Genomic DNA, 15,776 nt, shown 5'->3' with positions numbered 1-15,776 from the left:
CGAGTTCTGTCGGATCTGGATCCGCATTCGCTAAGATAGAAGCCGCTGTAATGATGACCAGTTTTGTATTGGATTCGAAATGAAATAATGCCAATGTCGTTCATGATGCATTTATTTCATCCAACGTGTTCATCTTGAAAGAAAGTATAATTATAAAGTTAATAATCCGCATAATATTATCATGAAACGGTCGAGTCCGGAATCCGACAACCCGACATGTAATATGGGTACTTCCGTAAATAGAAGTCGGTAAGAATCTGATCTGTAGTGATCTTTTGCCAAGGAACCCTTCTCAGCGTTCCTCGTCTGCGGCTGCGCTTCGTTCTTTCCTCTCAAAAGGTTCTTTTCTTGGTTTATTTTGCTCGATTTTTTTTGCTATTTTCTTCGATTTCGTTTCCTGCTACTTACCCTTGTTTCCCATTTGTTGCTGAATCGAGAAAGGTGCGGGCTTTTGCGCCCTTTTGGTCCCTGAATCGATGTTCGTTTGCGTTCCATGGATCCCTCTTTGAATCAGTCCTCTCCAGTGGCGGAAGAAGACGACTGGGGTACTCCTCTTCTCTTTGCTGGTGGATTTGTGGTTCTTTCTTTGGGTAATCTCGTTCTGGGGTTCTTACAAGATTCCAATTTTTTTTGTTTTGTTCTAGTTGAGTAACGGCATACGTATGGGAGAAAATTTTCTGGTTCTTAATTTCACTTCATGATTATGAAATTACAAATCCAATACTTATTTGGTAGTTTTAACGTGAATACTTGAGTTAAGCTCCTATTGGGGATGATGAAGCTTAACATTTTTGGTAGCCTTTATTGCCTAGTGTATGTTTTATTATGTCGATGTGAATTTTTATTTGTGTAATCTAACCCATTCCTCTAAAAAAGGAAGAAAAAAAAAGAGGAGATCCTGTGAATTCAGAGTGATCCATATTACCTTTCGTACAATACTCATCTGTCATCACAAAGTTGACGTTCTTTACTCCCATCTGCCTCGCCTTCACATCCCGTAATGTGTGTCATCTATTATTTATATGTTATTCAGGAATGATGCTTGCTTCCCTGCCAAATAAGGGTTGGTTGATGCAGATCAATGTTTACAATTGCCTGAAAAAGTTTCAGATGTAACAATTCACTAAAGTTATCAGGAAATATGGGAGGAGAAGCAAAGATTATACAACATGTAGTTTTTCTCATAGCCATTGAGATTCAACATCCATGTTCATCTGTGTTTGCGTGCTTGAACCTCGACACAATTTTCATGGGTTTTCAGTTTTTTTCCCAATTCTGTCAGTCTGTCTGTTCGTCTCGTCTATCACGCAGACATCCTTTTGTTTACAAAGCAAGTGCTAGTTTTGATCCCTAAATGATCTGTATTCTCTTATGCTTAATTTCCTTCGCTTACTAAGTACTTAATGGTATTCGATCTCTTAAACAGGATGAGATGGCACTTAGAGCTACTATTTTTTGTCCTCCAAACCCTTTTCTATTTTGTTCTCAAGGCTTCTGCAGAAATCCTGTCGTTGAAGGCTGCTAAATTTTCTTTTCAAAGTTACATTCTTTCCACACTACGGAGATTTTGGAGATCTTAGAGAATTTATTCATCATCAACTGTTATCAAGTTGTTGATGTTACAGCATTCATCGTTTGATAATTGATGGGATTATTGCTCAAATACATGTGTTTTATTTTACACAATAATATACGTTTGTCTTTTCTTCATGCACTTTCTTGACCTTTCGGAATTGGTATACCTGATTGTAGTCAGTTATTACAGAATTAGTAGGTATCGGCAGAATGGAACTAATGGTTTCAGATGTGTACATTTCTGTGATGGTAGTTCACCCTGTACCTTGAACTAGTTGCGTAGCATTAAGTGAAGGGTTGATGTTACAGATACTGATGGATTTGTGATCCCGAGCTTGGTTATCAGTGATTCTGATCTTGCCAACACAAATGTGCCTGGAGTGACGGGTCCAAAACCTCCGGCAAATGTGAGTCTTACAATGTCTGCTATTCACTAAGTTGTTCCCAATCATATTTGCTGATGTGATTCATATGGACCGAATAATATATGCTTTAAACAGACCACCAGGGAAGCTGAGAAAATATACTTGGGACCTCACGGTGCTCCACCTCAAGCCAGGCAACAAGAGTCGAATGCATCTAGCCATAGGCAGCGCTTCAAACAGAAGCTAAGAGAAGCAGATGGTAGATTTCCTGGAACCGGGCGCAAGAACAAGGTAGAAACACTTCAACAGCTCGTTGGCAGTAAAGTAAGCAGCCGCGGCACGCCGAAGACTTCACCGAGAGATATGGCTGGATCCACATTGCAATGAGTCTCAGTTTGAGAAGTATCCTTAGAAGAGTTCTGTAAACTCAAGATATATTGTGATCATCCGCGCTACATGGCCTTGAAGACATTGGTTGCTACTTGTATGGGCTTTTATCATCCTTACAAACCTTGGGTATATGTTGCTAAATTCTCATGTTCGTTTTTTGGCCATGTTATATCGGTGTTTCTTACCTTATCTCTAGTGTTCGCATAGCATAATAATCTCTGTGTTCTCAGTAAATCCTGTAGACAGTCAGTAGGTGCATGATCTGCAATGAGTTGTGGCTCGATAGCAGCAGTCAAACCATCCTTCCTCTCATGAACCTCTAGATAGATAAATGATCAAGAAAGGACCAAATCTTGTACCATATAAGCATTCTTGATCGAGATAGAAACATATAAATTGGATTTTTGAGAATAGTAATCGATGGTTTAGATTTTAAAAATTATAATTTTTTATTTAAAATTATTTATAATTTAAAATATAAAAAATCGATCGATTTTGATTTGTAAAATTTAGAAATCAAATCGAAATCGTCGGTTCCGAAACTAAAGAATTATTGGGTTTATGTTATGTTAGTCTGAAACTAAAGAATTATTGGGTTTATTTGGATTCTAATTCTAATGGCAAAATCTGGAAAAGAAAACCTTTACTATTATTCTTTGAGCAAGCAAGCCGATATGATAATAATAAACCCAATAATTCTTTAGTTTCATGGCGGTGCGTTTATTAATGGGATTCCTTGTCCTACTCGTCCCTGTTCATATCAGGAATTGATGATGGTGAGTGAGGAGTAGGACGCGCGAGTGAGAGGCTAACACACTCAGACGCGGCATGTGGCCAGTTCAAAAGGCTCACGCAAATCCAAATTACAGATAAGTTGGTTTTGGCCCTCAGTAACCACAGTGGTCCAATCGCCCATCCGGAGCTCCTTTTTTTTCTCTGTGAATCGAGGATAAGAACACAGGACTTGAATGCAGCTGTCTGTACTATGGGGTAGATCTTTCGACCAAGTTCATGGTTAACGAGCTCGAACTCTGGGTGGTCACTGCAGACGGGATGGCGGTCCACGAGCTGCTACTGTTGCTGGGTAGGCATCAGCGGACGATGGCTGTCGATTCTGGTGGAGGACAATGGATGCTTAAAGGGAGGGGGGACGGGGGAGACATGGCACGTTGATTGAGGGAGAGGGCGGGCGGCCGACATCGGCCCCAACCACGGGTGCTGCTGCCTCTTTAACCCTGCGTGGCCCGCTGCCCACATGAAGGTGACGCCGCCGCTGTTGGCAGTTTGCGCACCGCGAGCGCTCGCTGTTTCTGTGGATAACTCTCGGCAACTCGAGAGGGTGTGGTGCCACTTTCTGGTTTCCCTCAAACGACTCACGCTGGTTTGGTATCTTATTCTCACCCATGCTGTTGGCGGAAATTATACATTTAAAATAATCAATATAAATTTTTATGTGCCTCGACACTTATTATCAAAATCAACAGAAAATAAAAAATAAAAGAAAATTCACTATCCAAGAATAATAAATAAACTTTTCCCTCGAGTCAAATATATATTCTCTTACATAAATTTTAAAATTTTCAATCTTATTAGTGCTTAATTTCTTTTATAATCATTATATATACATATATATACATTAATTTGTTTAGATTATTCAAGGACTCAATTAAATACGTACTAGAGCAAGATCTTTTCGATATTTAAGTTAATATGAAAGAAAAAAAAGATACTATATTAAAAAAAATTATTTCATACTCGAGTATTTTATAAATTATTCGAGTAACTATTCATATTAAGCTTTAATCGATAAGTATTTCACAGAAAATAAGATTATAGAATTATTAAGTGTTACATAGACTTAAAAAAGAGTCATTCGAAAATGATGATCCGAATTGACAAGACATTCTATTATTGACATGATGATGATATGGATTGACAAGACATTTTAATATTGACATGCGAGATTGGTAGGAAGTCTAATATACTGTCAGACTAGTGGTAATTAAAAATCTAAATATCCATGTATCATTATTTTCATATCATGCGAGAGACTTGCATCCTTTTTGATATGCTGATTTGTGATCGCCAAAACTACCCTTCAAGTGTGTGGTTCTTCCACGGTTAGCGTAAACCTTGATATGAATTTGCAAACCGAGATGTACAAGTGGAAAAAACATGCCATGTGTGGATCACTTCATCCTGCTTCAACCCCATGCTGCATATGGGGCATGGCCATAACTCTGTTCCCCCCTAAGACATTCTTTGATAAGTTGTGCCAAACTTGTGGTACAAATGCCAGAGTTAATGGATTGAAACATGCCATGGATTATTGCACTCGGTTAGTTGGTGCTGCCTAATGATTCAAGAGCAGCCGTAGCTAGCCCCATGTGCCCTTGCTTTCCCTATATCTTATCCGACATGCCATTCATCACCACACCCTTACTACCAAAGCATATAAATGCATTGTGGTACATATTGTTATTATTATTATGCATATAAGGGAAGAGAATTTTGAGCAACCGATTCTTAACATCCATAGGCTGACATGTAGATGTAAACAGTTTTAAAGATCACCACCAAGATAAATGTATCACTGTGCTTAACTAAAAGGCCACAGTTACCTATATCCTACTAGGAGCATGTGTCCTTGTACTTGGAGGATGAGCTCAGGAGTCTCATATCCATAACAAAACCAGAACAAAGATTGTAAATGGCTAACATGATAGATAAGTAGTGTGATAGCTTCTTTACTGTACAAAGAAACATTCATTCTACTGGTTTAGATTCGACAGTTTCTGCAATGGCAGACAATCCAGATGGCTGCCTTCACTAACTGTTCGTAGGACCACCTTGTTGGAGTCACAGTTAAATGAACCAATTGATTGTGTTCGAGTATGGACACGTATCATGGTGCATAAAAATGACAGCAGGTAAAGAAGAAGGGAGAGTCTGAGAACGATACTGGTAACAATTTGCAGTCGACCATGCTCTGTACTTCCTGACCGCCATCACATGCCCATGCAAGCTGCTTAAAGACCCACGCGGTGCGAGGAAGGCCCCTCACAGCCATCTTCAACATAGCCTCTTCGATTCCATTCTTCCCAGCTCGAATCTATCACTATATACTCAGAACCCTCTCCAACAATTGGTTTCTTAAGCCCACAGTTTGCTCATGCCTTCCCTTGCAGAACTCGACCAACACTAGAGCGAGAAAACAGATCCCTTTTTGTGAGCCTTATATTGAAGTCGTGGAATCAAAGCGGCTCAGAATGCGTGCCAAGTTGCTCGATGCGTTCACGGATGAGAATATGGATCTGCAGAAGCAAATTGGGTGCATCGCCGGAATCTTTCAGATGTTTGACTGCCACCATCTCCTCATTGGGAAGCGCCTCAATGATCACAACCATAGGAAGCTTCCATCAGGTACCAACTGGTTCTTGCTGAATCAATTATGAGACTCCTTGTTGAGGCATTTGTATCATCAGCAAACTCAAATTTAATTTTGAAGATTCTGATCCTTCTGTGATTCTGTTGGATCCCCTGGCATTAAAATAGGCGATATGTGAAAGGATAAACAGAAATAATACTGCTGCAAATAAATAAGTCGATAGGTTTTCATTGATCGATCTATTAATAAAGATATTTCTAACCTGAGGAACATACATGGAGAATTTGATGATTGTAAAGCCTTGAGCCACTAATACAATAATACTGCCTCGATCCTGTATTACAAATTACTAATATCATGGAGAAATTTTTGTTCTGAAAAAGTGTCGATTGAGCATCAATGATGACCATTTAAGTGCTCATCTTTTGACAATTGTCAAATTGAATCACCAAATTGTTACCACCAAATTAAAATGGATACCCTGATATGTGTCTATGCTGCAGACTGTAGTTTTGGAGTTAGATCCTAACGAAATATTGATCTTGTTCTTGGTTAGGACATGTTCTTCCAAAGAATGGAAGACAAGAGTCAGAGCAAAAACCACGCTTTTCACAGATTCTTCAGGTAAAGTATCAGCCTCAGCATACTTACTTTTGTTTTATTCTCTATCGATAGAAGATTGACAGATATCAATTTAACATGCAGGAGAAGAATCTGAGCAAGAGCTTGAACGAAACCCAGACAGCTTCCATGGAATCGTCGAGAGCTTCTTGTTCCTCATCCAGCTCGTCATATTCTTCTCTCGAATCTGTCAAAGCATCTCGACAGGAGGCCTGCTCCTTTGACAGAGCATTCTTTCAAGAGAAGTTGCTGCTAGTGAATTCACCCAAGGTTAAGAAACCAGAAGATGATGCCAAATCTATAAGCTTTGACTCCTGCAGTAGTACCCCAAAGGCTATTCTGCAAACCCTTGATTTCCACAATGCTGTGAGAGATCCCATAAAGAAAGGCGCTCAGGGCTTTCCTACCAGAACTGCATCAACTGAGAAGGTGAACAACCATGAAGTGAAGCACAAGGACTCGCCCAGGCCTGTGCTGCTCGCCAAAACGAGAATGCCAGCTGATCTCAATGAAGCAATCAGACTCCTGGTAGAACTCAAGGAAGCACCCTGGAGTTTTCGTGATCATGAAGCAAATGATACCTCGTTCTACCAAGAATCACGGAGATCACCTCGTTTCTCTTATGATGGAAGAGAACTCTCGCGGCTGTCGATGGATTCCCAAGATAACAGTAAGCCCGCTAACAAACATAGAGAGCTTCCAAGGCTCTCACTGGACAGCAGGCAAGGAGCTCAAAGGAGTTCTAACTTTGCTTCAAGAACAAGTTCAACTTTGGAGGACTTCGACAAAACTACTACCAGTCCCAGTGTCAATAGAGCTTCCAATCTGCTTCAGGATCTTAGCCAAAAGCGACAACCCAGCATCGTCGCAAAGCTCATGGGCTTGGATGAAATGCTCGGCTCGAACTCAGCAGCTCAAGCAGCAGTTGCCAGAAAAAGCTGTGCTCCTTCCCATGAACCGAGAGACTGTACCTCAGCAACAAGACCAAGAGGAACTCGGGATGCAAAAGGTGATCAGCTCCCTCACGCTGTTCAAAGCAGAGATTCAACAATAGCAAAGCCAAAACACAAATCGCCGCTGAAACACAAATCAAAGATCATGACTGAGACCGCACCTTGGACACAGCAGACTCCACAGAAAGCAAGAACTGGGTACCAAGAAGCTCAGTTCATCTACCAAGAGATCGAGGAGAGACTCAAAGGGCATAAGTTCCAGCAGCAAAAGAAGGACATCAGGGCTCTCAAACAAATAGTAGCTGCTATGTACGCGAAGAGGCTGGCACAGACCACAAAGTATAATGATCATCCCTACAAGATATCTGTGCTGGAAGATTACGCAGACCGAACTCCAAGGGGAAGCACTCAGAACTCGAGGTCACCAAAGGTCTGGAAACAACCAGCACAAGAAGGTGGTTCTCCAAAAGCTTTTGATCCTCCAATTGTAGTTATGAAGCCTGCAAAGAATGCCAGAATTTCAGATGCTTCAGGTCACACAGTAGTTCTTCTGGAAGGTCTATCAAATCTTCCAAAGCTGCATACAAGTAGTGCTGGTAATAGAAAGAAAAGCTCAGCAAACATCACAGCTGAGAGAGACCACAGTCCTAGAGTCAGACTTGGTGAATCAAACATTCAGGCACTTCTCTCAACAACAGATAGGCAAATCATCAGAAGCTCCATGGGAAATAATAATTCTCCGAATTTTCATTCAAACTTGATGCAGTATCTGGAAGAGAACAGTGGAGTCTCAGCAAAAACTTCAAGCATTCTGAGCCCAAGACCGCAGCAGAGAAAAACAGAATCAGAGAAGCAGCCATGTCCACTTACCCCCAACATGAACAAGGCTCAAAGTGAGCATAACAATAGGAAACCAGTCGAATCAGTTTCTCCAAGACGCAAACTCAGGCTGAAACAATCTCAAGTACAAAAAAGAGAAGACCAGGTTGATGTTGATGAAATCATCTGTGAGAAAAGGGTTTCAAGTCGTCGAAATGATGAAACTTCGCCAGGTTCTAACAAAAGTAGGAGCCTTGCATTACAGTCATCTGTTCTGCAGCATCGCATCCCATCAAGCAGGGCTTCCCAGATTGCAACCTTAGTCTTGAACCAGAAGGTACAACTCTACCTACTTCTGCAGTTAATCATTCATATTAAAGATATAATGCATTTTAAATGAGTGAAGAAATACAAATCAGAAATTTTAGATGATGAACCATAATATAATAAATGAATTAAATTGGATATGGCATTGATTGGATATTTCTTGGATGTGTGTCAAATATTTGCTTCAAAGCATCCAATTTTCAAAAATAAATTGAAAAATGTCATATACTTTTATAATAATTTAGGGATTCTTCATCGATTCTTCTTGAAAAAACTTTGTTTTACTTGGACGTTTCTTTAATTACAAAGATAAATATATCATTAAATAACTTGTTTTGTATATTGTTTGTATTAAACATCAATAATTAGTGAAATTAAAACACAAATCATACTTCTTCAGTTATTATATGCTCTCTCTATCTTCTCCATAATTTAGTATAGACGCTTGTTAATCATTTATTCTAACACAATAAATAAGATTTAGAATTTGTTATATATTATATTATATTTTTTTATAAGAATTATCATGACACATCCTAAGCTTTTCAGTTTTGACATATTGGTGCATCAATACCTTGCCATATTCATATTCCTCATTGGTCTTCATATTTAAGACACACATAATCTTCTTTATCCTTTTAGTTATTCTTCTATAAGTGAAGTAAATAAAATGAAGTCCACAGTCATGTGATGCTTTAACTTCTTTCAGTGATCTCTCATATAATCCACAATATCACTAAAACTGCAAAATATATTATTTAGTTGCTGTGGCAATTTTACTCTATACACAATCTGTATACTTTCTAACACTAATTCCAACGTACAACTCATAATATCAACTTCATAGGTCTAATTATATGATTTTATTGTATGTTATCCATGCATATCATTCATTGCTTTGATTTCTTTGCCTGTTTCAGAATTCTGCAGTAAATACAAGTCAACATATATCAGATAAGGAGCTCACGAGAATTACCTTTGAATACCCAAGTCCTGTGTCAGTCCTTGATTCTTCATGCTATGAGGATCAGTTTTCTCCTTCCCCTGTGAAGAGAACCCTAGATGCAGTGAAAGGTGAGCATTTGTTCTATGAATTCTGTACTTTAATGAGGAAATGTTTACAAAATAGTTTCAGTGAGAAATGAAAGTTTTCTTCTGTAGTGGTAACTAATCACACTATTTTGAATTGTCAATGTGGACCCTAATAGTCTCGTTATTTATGCAACTCTTTGTAATGATATCTAAGTTATATTCCTAGGCAAACCCTGTGACTTACCTTTGTAATGACTCCTCTTATTCCTCCTTGAGCAGATACTGAACCTTGCACTTTAGACCTGTACTGCCACCCAAAGAATTCATCCAAGATGAATGATGAAACCAGCCTCAAGAAACTTCAAGATTTTGAAAACCTTGTACAAATCAAAATGCTGAAATTGGCTGATGCAGAGCTTCCAACAACAGACTTCATTACCTCGAAGTGTAACATGGACAACCCGGATCACAAGTATGTCTCCGAGATTCTACTGGCAACAGGCATATTGAACAAAGACTGCAGGGTTCCGCTTCAGCTCTATACATCAGGCCATGCTATCAACCCGGAGTTGTTTGGTATTCTCGAGCAACCAAAGCATGGCTGGTTCTCAAAATTTGAACTTGATAAAGAAGAAACTCAGCATCAGAAGACAAATACAGAGAAGAACCACAGGAAGCTTGTTTTTGATGTGGTAAATGAGATCATATCTCATAAGATGGAATCGATTGCCTATGGGAATGGCCTTGACCTTTTATGTCAGTTCAGAAGAAAACTAAGTGGGCAGCAGCATGTACTGGAAGAAGTGTGCTCTCAGATTAGAAGACTTCGAACTGAGAAGACAAGATCTACCAGCTTGGAGGATGATGTTGAGTTTATTGCTGGAGAGGACATCCTCCACCGATCTGAAGGCTGGGTAGACTTCAGCCTCGAGCAATCGAGGGTGGCTTTACAGATTGAGAGGTTGATATTCAAGGATTTGATCGATGAAGTTTTAAGTGGTATCACTGAAGCTGGTTTGCAAATCAAGCCAAGTAAGCTGCACAGATAGCTACTTACCAAGTGTTTGAATTAAGTCGACTTCTTGTTTTTGTTCTTTATTGTTGTGACAATACATATATATGTCTATATATTAATCAACTGGCAAACTTTTTTCCCAGGAATGGCCTTGCTCCGCCCTCGGAGATTTTTCTTCCTTGGTCCTAATATCCCCCAAAAAAATATAGAACATTTTAGCAATCCCATTAACGCTGGAACCCCTCATTAACAGTCACTTCTTAGCTTGAGTGCTAATAATTTCAATTCTTGTCGTACTTCTTATCACCCTCCAATTGTTACCAAAATGTGGTAACAATAAAAAAGAATAATGAATTGATAGTTAGGATCATCTGGTATCTGCTTCTTGTATGTTATCAGAACCTTGTGGATGGCTATTGAGCTGGTAATAGGTATTCTTCCTGTTGTGTACCTCAAAAGTACACCTTACCTATCTGAAAGAAGTCGGTTGGCCAGTAGAGCATTTTGCCAATTTTCCTTCATAAATTTTGTTGGAATATACACTTCCATGTTTCACTCTAGCAGGAAATTCAACTGTAGAATATCTACATGTAATCCCAGACCTTTCTTGTTCACTTCTTTAAATACATCAAGTGAAAGACATTGGATTCAGAATTCCACACCAATCATTTGTTTACAATTTCCTGGCTATCAAGTTTAACTACTCAATCTAGAAGCATTCTTGTGAAGAAATAAAAACAAACACTAAACATTGGCAGTCTGAGGCTGCTTTTTTAACATCCTAAAACGTATTCAAAGAATATGGCAATAAAAATTTAAAATGTATACAATCCTAAGGGGTTAAAAAAACCTGAATTGATATATGAGTATCAGCTCTTTTTATTGTACACAAAAATCACACAACAAAACGCTAAGAGGTCTAATGGATGACTTTGATAATGGCTCAAAATCCAACACGTATGAAACGGGCATAACCTTCACCACAGATCCAGTAAATGTTATTCTATGGCAGTGCAAATAAATCATAAGGCATGTAACAAGTTTCGCTATGAGCAATAACGGAGAGGAAAACAAACCATAAAGGAGACCAAGTAATCCACGATGAGACAACGAGAGCTGATGCGAATCCGGTGACGGCTTGGAGAGGAGCATCGAGACTCCTCTTCCTTCTCCCTGTTTCTGTTTCCGATCGATCAACGCCATGGAGAACCTGGTGCGGTAGGTTCGGAGAAGAAGAGAGGAGAGGAGAGGAGAGGAGAGGAAGGGAAGACAAGCGGAGGGGAGCCGCGCGAATCGCCTTAAGCTTCCCCGCAATCGGATGGTAGTCGACGGAAAATTGGGCATCGACATGTGTAGTGCTATGGAATTTCTTTGGGAAATAATCGTCTCGTCGTTACGCGCCTTTTGCACCCATGTTTCTTGGGCCTGAGACGAGTCAAATCGTTCGGGTGAAACGGGGCCCATCTTGAGCCCGTGTCAAAGAAATCGTTCCTGGCAAAGCCAGTATGACATCTGGAAGAGTCATAATATTATTTGCTGATAATGTTATTCTCTCATAATATTATTATTATGAGAGAATAATTGATGACATGATCTGGAAGGGTTCATCTTTAACATGCTTCTTTTTCTATTAACCTATTTACTCCTACAAATCTACGATGACATCGTGAATACTCTTCGGTTACTAATATAATACCATTCTTGGGCGAAAAAAAATCTTACTTTTTAATGGTCATCGACCGCCACCGTGCCTCTCTGCCCCGTCGGTGAAAGTCGACGTCCAAATACTGCAAGAGTGCGAACATAAATATCTCCCACCCCTCAGGGGATCTTTCTTCCATCCATCGCAGACGAACGGATAAGATCCATCACGAAATTGCATGTGTGTTTTCCGATCTGAACCCCCGTCCTGTTCGAGTGGGTAGGGTTTTGGCCACGTTCGAGAGGGGAGCAGTCGACAGATCACCGAAAGAAAGGTATCTGATGTTGCTAATCCCTTGCCCTATTTCGCATCTTTTTCTGCTTCCATCAATGTAATTATAGCATCTTTTGGTATGGTTGCTCGATTTGTTTCACGATCATCTTTCTTTTTGGGATCTGAACGTTAAAGTGTTCGCTGCGATGATTCTTGGTTCTTTCCAATTACTTCACTCGGTGGTTGGTGTCATCATGTTATCGTCTTGCTGTTTGTCGATCTGTCGAGGTCGAGATGATGGTATTAAAATGGATGCTGCTGAGCTATAAGTTTGGTTAGGGTCAGGTCAGCAAGGGATTTCGATTGGAGATGTTCTGTTTGTTGCAGGAGGATTTGATGTGTTCTTATGTCTCAAACAATAGAATTCTACGATTCTATTGTTTGTGCAACTCATAGTGGTACAACTGACCGTCTTGAATATTAGCATGGTGCGCATAGGATGTACAAATTTGAGTTCGATATCATTAGTTGATAGCAAAGGTCTAGGTGGTTATTGTTGAAGAACTCCAACTTTTAGTGATTACTTATGGACATAGGATAAATGAGGTCAGATGAATGGCTTTAAGCCATTATTTATTTTTTTACCAATTGCATTTATCAAATCATAATGTTTTCTATGTTGGTATGGTTTTTGTTTGGAAACCCACTTCTTCCCTGCATTACCAAAGGTAAAATATTATTCCAGTAATCTTAAGTGTTCAGTTTTTTCATATTTGGTATGCTGCTTGCTTGTGTTTAACCTGTTAAGATGCTTTAGTTTCCTTTTTGTGCTTATCATTATCAGGTGTGAAGAATGGCTTTTGCAAATAGAATTGGAAATCTCTTGAAGAATTCTGTAACTTTAAGTCCATCGTTAAATCAAGCAATACGGTGCATGTCATCCTCGAAGGTTTTTGTTGGAGGTCTGCCATAGTACAATGAAGAATAACTTTTGTTCTGGTATTTGACTTCATATTTCTGCAGCTTCTTATGCCTCTATTATTTGCATCTTAGGACTTTCATATGGCACAGATGATTACAGTTTAAGAGAAGCATTTACTAATTATGGTGAAGTTGTAGAAGGCAAGTGATAATTTTTTTCACTAACCTAATGAAATAAATGTTCTGCATCCATACTAGTTCATGGATGTTTTCCTCTGCAGCTAGAGTTATCATGGACAGGGAGACGGGAAGGTCTAGAGGATTTGGGTTTGTGACTTTTACGTCTAGTGAAGAAGCCTCTGCTGCCATTAGTGGCATGGATGGAAAGGTACATTGATAGTTCAGTTTGCTTTTTTTCTCGGCCATGTGAGTTTAATGTTTAAATAAATCAGAATGCCCTTCCATAAGCTGCATTGTTGGGAAGGTACATCCGCCTGACAGTTCATTTTGCTTATTTGTTAATTTTGTTTGCTATACAAAATTCATCATTTATGTTTATACAAGTCAGAGTGCTGATCCTGTTGCACTATCAGTTTTATGTGGAAGTACATAAAAAGTGCTAACCTAGAAACAGAAGGCCCTGACAATTATATGACAAGAGCCTTGGCTCTTATCTGGAACATCCCAGGATCTTAATCCACATGGAAACTTCTGAGTATGATCATATTGTACGTAAAAATGGATCACAGTGTGTCTCATCACATGGATGCATAATCATGCTCTGTCAGTGTCTTCCTTAAGTAAATACAGTGGGTCATATGTTTTTATTTCATTTAAATTATTATCCTACTCTTTTCCCAAAATTCTTCATAAACGTTCGAATGTAAGATTAGGCACCCTAGTGCATCTAATTAATCATATATTGTGCTACTAATAGGTAAATTTGATGAGGTACCTTTTGTGTTTTATTTGGTTATTGATTACCAATGAACACTGGATTGAGTTCTGTTCTTTTGTATTCTAGTAGCATCATTTCTTACCACTACAGTGGCTACGACTTCTGTTGTTTCTGTCTCTTGTAAATGCAAGTGAAAGGTTGGATTCTTTATCATTGAACTTCCATTGTACTTTCATCTTATGTTTATCTGATGAAGGTAAAATACAACCAACTTCATGATCGTTCTAACAGAAATTTATTAGTGACACTCTTTATGGCACAAAATTGGATTTCAGGAGCATTCTAAATCAACCACTAAAAATTATGATTAAAATACCAAGTTAATTGCATGATGCTGAGAAGAAAAATCCATTGGTTGACTCAACCGTAGACTTAATTGGTATTTGGTATAATTTAGATGTCACATGAACTTGTCTTACGCTAATGCGTGCTTTGAGGGGAAAAAATTCACAAGATTCATTTTTATTGCTTGTACTATATTTCATAGATAAAGATCTTTAAAACTTGTAATTAGGTATAATTTTTTGCTAGTGGTAGGCTATCACTTGAAACATACATATGAGTTTTGCTTCTTACTTTGGACTGCTAATTTTTATTCAAGCTGGAAGATTAAAAAATGTGATCAGATTGCTTAGTTTTGAATTCGATATTACATTCTTAGTCAAAACTGCTCTGTTCTGTATCGATGATGAATCTTACTACATCAGGATCTTCATGGCCGGATAGTAAGGGTTAACTACGCCATGGAACGATCGGGTGGATTTCGTGGTGGCTATGGTGGAGGGGGCTTTGGCAGTGGTGGTGGATATGGCGGTGGTGGAGGCAGTTACGGAAGCAGTGGTCATGGTCGTGGAGGAGGTTATGGAAGTGGCGGTAATGGTGCAAGTAATTATGGTGGAGAAAGTTACAATACTGGACCTCGTGGTGGCGGTGGTGGCTTTGGTGGTAGTAGCTATGGAGGATATGATGGTATGAGCACCGTGGGTAGTAATTATGGTGTTGCCGGGGGTGATGACGGCCATGACAGTTCCATCGGCAGGGCTGATGGTACTTATGGTGGTGGTACTGGTAATTACATGGGAAACAACAGAGTATACCATTGTAGCGAGAGCGGCAACAACGACAGTGCTGCTACAGTCAGTGGCAACAATGCCAAATATGACGATGATACTGGTGCTTATGATGGCAGTGGATCAACCAAGGATGGCAATGACGATCAGGATTTGTTTGAAGATGATATTAAAGATGATGATGATGAGCCTGATGACTATGCCAATAAGCGAAGCCAATGACCAAACAAGCATGTGTATCTTGCCTGATGTTCCAGTGATTTGGAGGTGTGCATTAGAATATAAACATGTGAAGTTTGATTTTGGTATAGAACGTAAAGAACATTTTTTTTATTACTGTTATAGTTACTTTGATGCTTCTACTTTGTCACCTGTGAAGTTTTGTTTTATATTTATCGATTAACGTATTGTGAAGTGATCCTACTCA

The 15,776-nt window shown here is 39.2% G+C and overlaps 3 protein-coding genes and 1 long non-coding RNA gene across 13 annotated transcripts; 3 read left to right on the top strand and 1 right to left on the bottom strand.

The window, feature by feature from the left end:
• The first annotated feature begins 186 nt into the window (after positions 1 to 186).
• LOC135635474 (uncharacterized) lies at positions 187 to 2,519 on the top strand. The gene is made up of 4 exons (XM_065146562.1): positions 187 to 339; positions 442 to 545; positions 1,885 to 1,982; positions 2,076 to 2,519. Exons 2-4 carry the CDS (start codon positions 494 to 496, stop codon positions 2,325 to 2,327), a joined length of 402 nt encoding a protein of 133 aa, XP_065002634.1. The 5' UTR covers positions 187 to 339; positions 442 to 493; the 3' UTR covers positions 2,328 to 2,519.
• Positions 2,520 to 5,019: 2,500 nt separating this feature from the next.
• LOC135636871 (uncharacterized) lies at positions 5,020 to 11,851 on the bottom strand. 5 transcript variants are annotated; one of them, XR_010496076.1, is made up of 7 exons: positions 9,715 to 9,853; positions 9,415 to 9,496; positions 8,163 to 8,466; positions 7,878 to 8,061; positions 7,454 to 7,792; positions 5,981 to 7,366; positions 5,020 to 5,870 (listed from the first exon to the last, which is right to left on the bottom strand). It is a non-coding gene; the product is annotated as an uncharacterized LOC135636871 (long non-coding RNA). The 5 variants fall into 5 exon arrangements; XR_010496075.1 differs by lacking the exon at positions 9,715 to 9,853 and adding an exon at positions 11,562 to 11,851 and having other exon boundaries at positions 7,454 to 8,061; XR_010496074.1 differs by lacking the exon at positions 9,715 to 9,853 and adding an exon at positions 11,562 to 11,851 and having other exon boundaries at positions 7,454 to 8,061; positions 9,415 to 9,482.
• On the top strand, positions 5,600 to 10,765 carry LOC135636870 (protein LONGIFOLIA 1-like). Its single transcript, XM_065148984.1, has 6 exons — positions 5,600 to 5,753; positions 6,275 to 6,342; positions 6,424 to 8,448; positions 9,359 to 9,512; positions 9,750 to 10,502; positions 10,629 to 10,765. Exons 1-6 carry the CDS (start codon positions 5,600 to 5,602, stop codon positions 10,733 to 10,735), a joined length of 3,261 nt encoding a protein of 1,086 aa, XP_065005056.1. The 3' UTR covers positions 10,736 to 10,765.
• Positions 11,852 to 12,212: 361 nt separating the features above from the next.
• On the top strand, positions 12,213 to 15,776 carry LOC135582332 (glycine-rich RNA-binding protein 2, mitochondrial-like). 6 transcript variants are annotated; one of them, XM_065145048.1, is made up of 5 exons: positions 12,213 to 12,461; positions 13,245 to 13,362; positions 13,454 to 13,522; positions 13,603 to 13,709; positions 14,987 to 15,776. In XM_065145048.1, the coding sequence occupies exons 2-5, from the start codon at positions 13,254 to 13,256 to the stop codon at positions 15,569 to 15,571; spliced, it is 870 nt and encodes a 289-aa protein (XP_065001120.1). In that variant the 5' UTR covers positions 12,213 to 12,461; positions 13,245 to 13,253; the 3' UTR covers positions 15,572 to 15,776. The 6 variants fall into 6 exon arrangements, with proteins under 6 accessions (XP_065001120.1, XP_065001122.1, XP_009395640.2 ...); XM_065145049.1 differs by lacking the exon at positions 12,213 to 12,461 and adding an exon at positions 12,509 to 13,128; XM_065145050.1 differs by lacking the exon at positions 13,454 to 13,522 and having other exon boundaries at positions 12,215 to 12,461; positions 13,245 to 13,399.

The sequence above is a fragment of the Musa acuminata genome, chromosome BXJ3-4 (assembly GCF_036884655.1).
Source record: "Musa acuminata AAA Group cultivar baxijiao chromosome BXJ3-4, Cavendish_Baxijiao_AAA, whole genome shotgun sequence".
In the NCBI taxonomy this organism is placed as follows: domain Eukaryota; kingdom Viridiplantae; phylum Streptophyta; class Magnoliopsida; order Zingiberales; family Musaceae; genus Musa; species Musa acuminata.
Note: the sequence above shows the minus strand (reverse complement) of the source record. Positions and strands in the feature narration are given on the sequence as shown.

What these genes read in the sequence shown, in the direction of transcription:
- LOC135635474 (XM_065146562.1), top strand. Translation starts at nt 494, where the DNA reads ATGGATCCCTCTTTGAATCAGTCCTCTCCAGTGGCGGAAGAAGACGAC. An exon ending in GGCGGAAGAAGACGACTGGG is followed by an intron (nt 546 to 1,884) that starts GTACTCCTCTTC and finishes TTGATGTTACAG; the next exon opens with ATACTGATGGATTTGTGATC. An exon ending in GTCCAAAACCTCCGGCAAAT is followed by an intron (nt 1,983 to 2,075) that starts GTGAGTCTTACA and finishes TGCTTTAAACAG; the next exon opens with ACCACCAGGGAAGCTGAGAA.
- LOC135636870 (XM_065148984.1), top strand. Translation starts at nt 5,600, where the DNA reads ATGCGTGCCAAGTTGCTCGATGCGTTCACGGATGAGAATATGGATCTG. An exon ending in GCTTTTCACAGATTCTTCAG is followed by an intron (nt 6,343 to 6,423) that starts GTAAAGTATCAG and finishes TTTAACATGCAG; the next exon opens with GAGAAGAATCTGAGCAAGAG. An exon ending in TGGTTTGCAAATCAAGCCAA is followed by an intron (nt 10,503 to 10,628) that starts GTAAGCTGCACA and finishes CTTTTTTCCCAG; the next exon opens with GAATGGCCTTGCTCCGCCCT.
- LOC135582332 (XM_065145048.1), top strand. Translation starts at nt 13,254, where the DNA reads ATGGCTTTTGCAAATAGAATTGGAAATCTCTTGAAGAATTCTGTAACT. An exon ending in CTCGAAGGTTTTTGTTGGAG is followed by an intron (nt 13,363 to 13,453) that starts GTCTGCCATAGT and finishes TTTGCATCTTAG; the next exon opens with GACTTTCATATGGCACAGAT. An exon ending in TTATGGTGAAGTTGTAGAAG is followed by an intron (nt 13,523 to 13,602) that starts GCAAGTGATAAT and finishes TTTCCTCTGCAG; the next exon opens with CTAGAGTTATCATGGACAGG.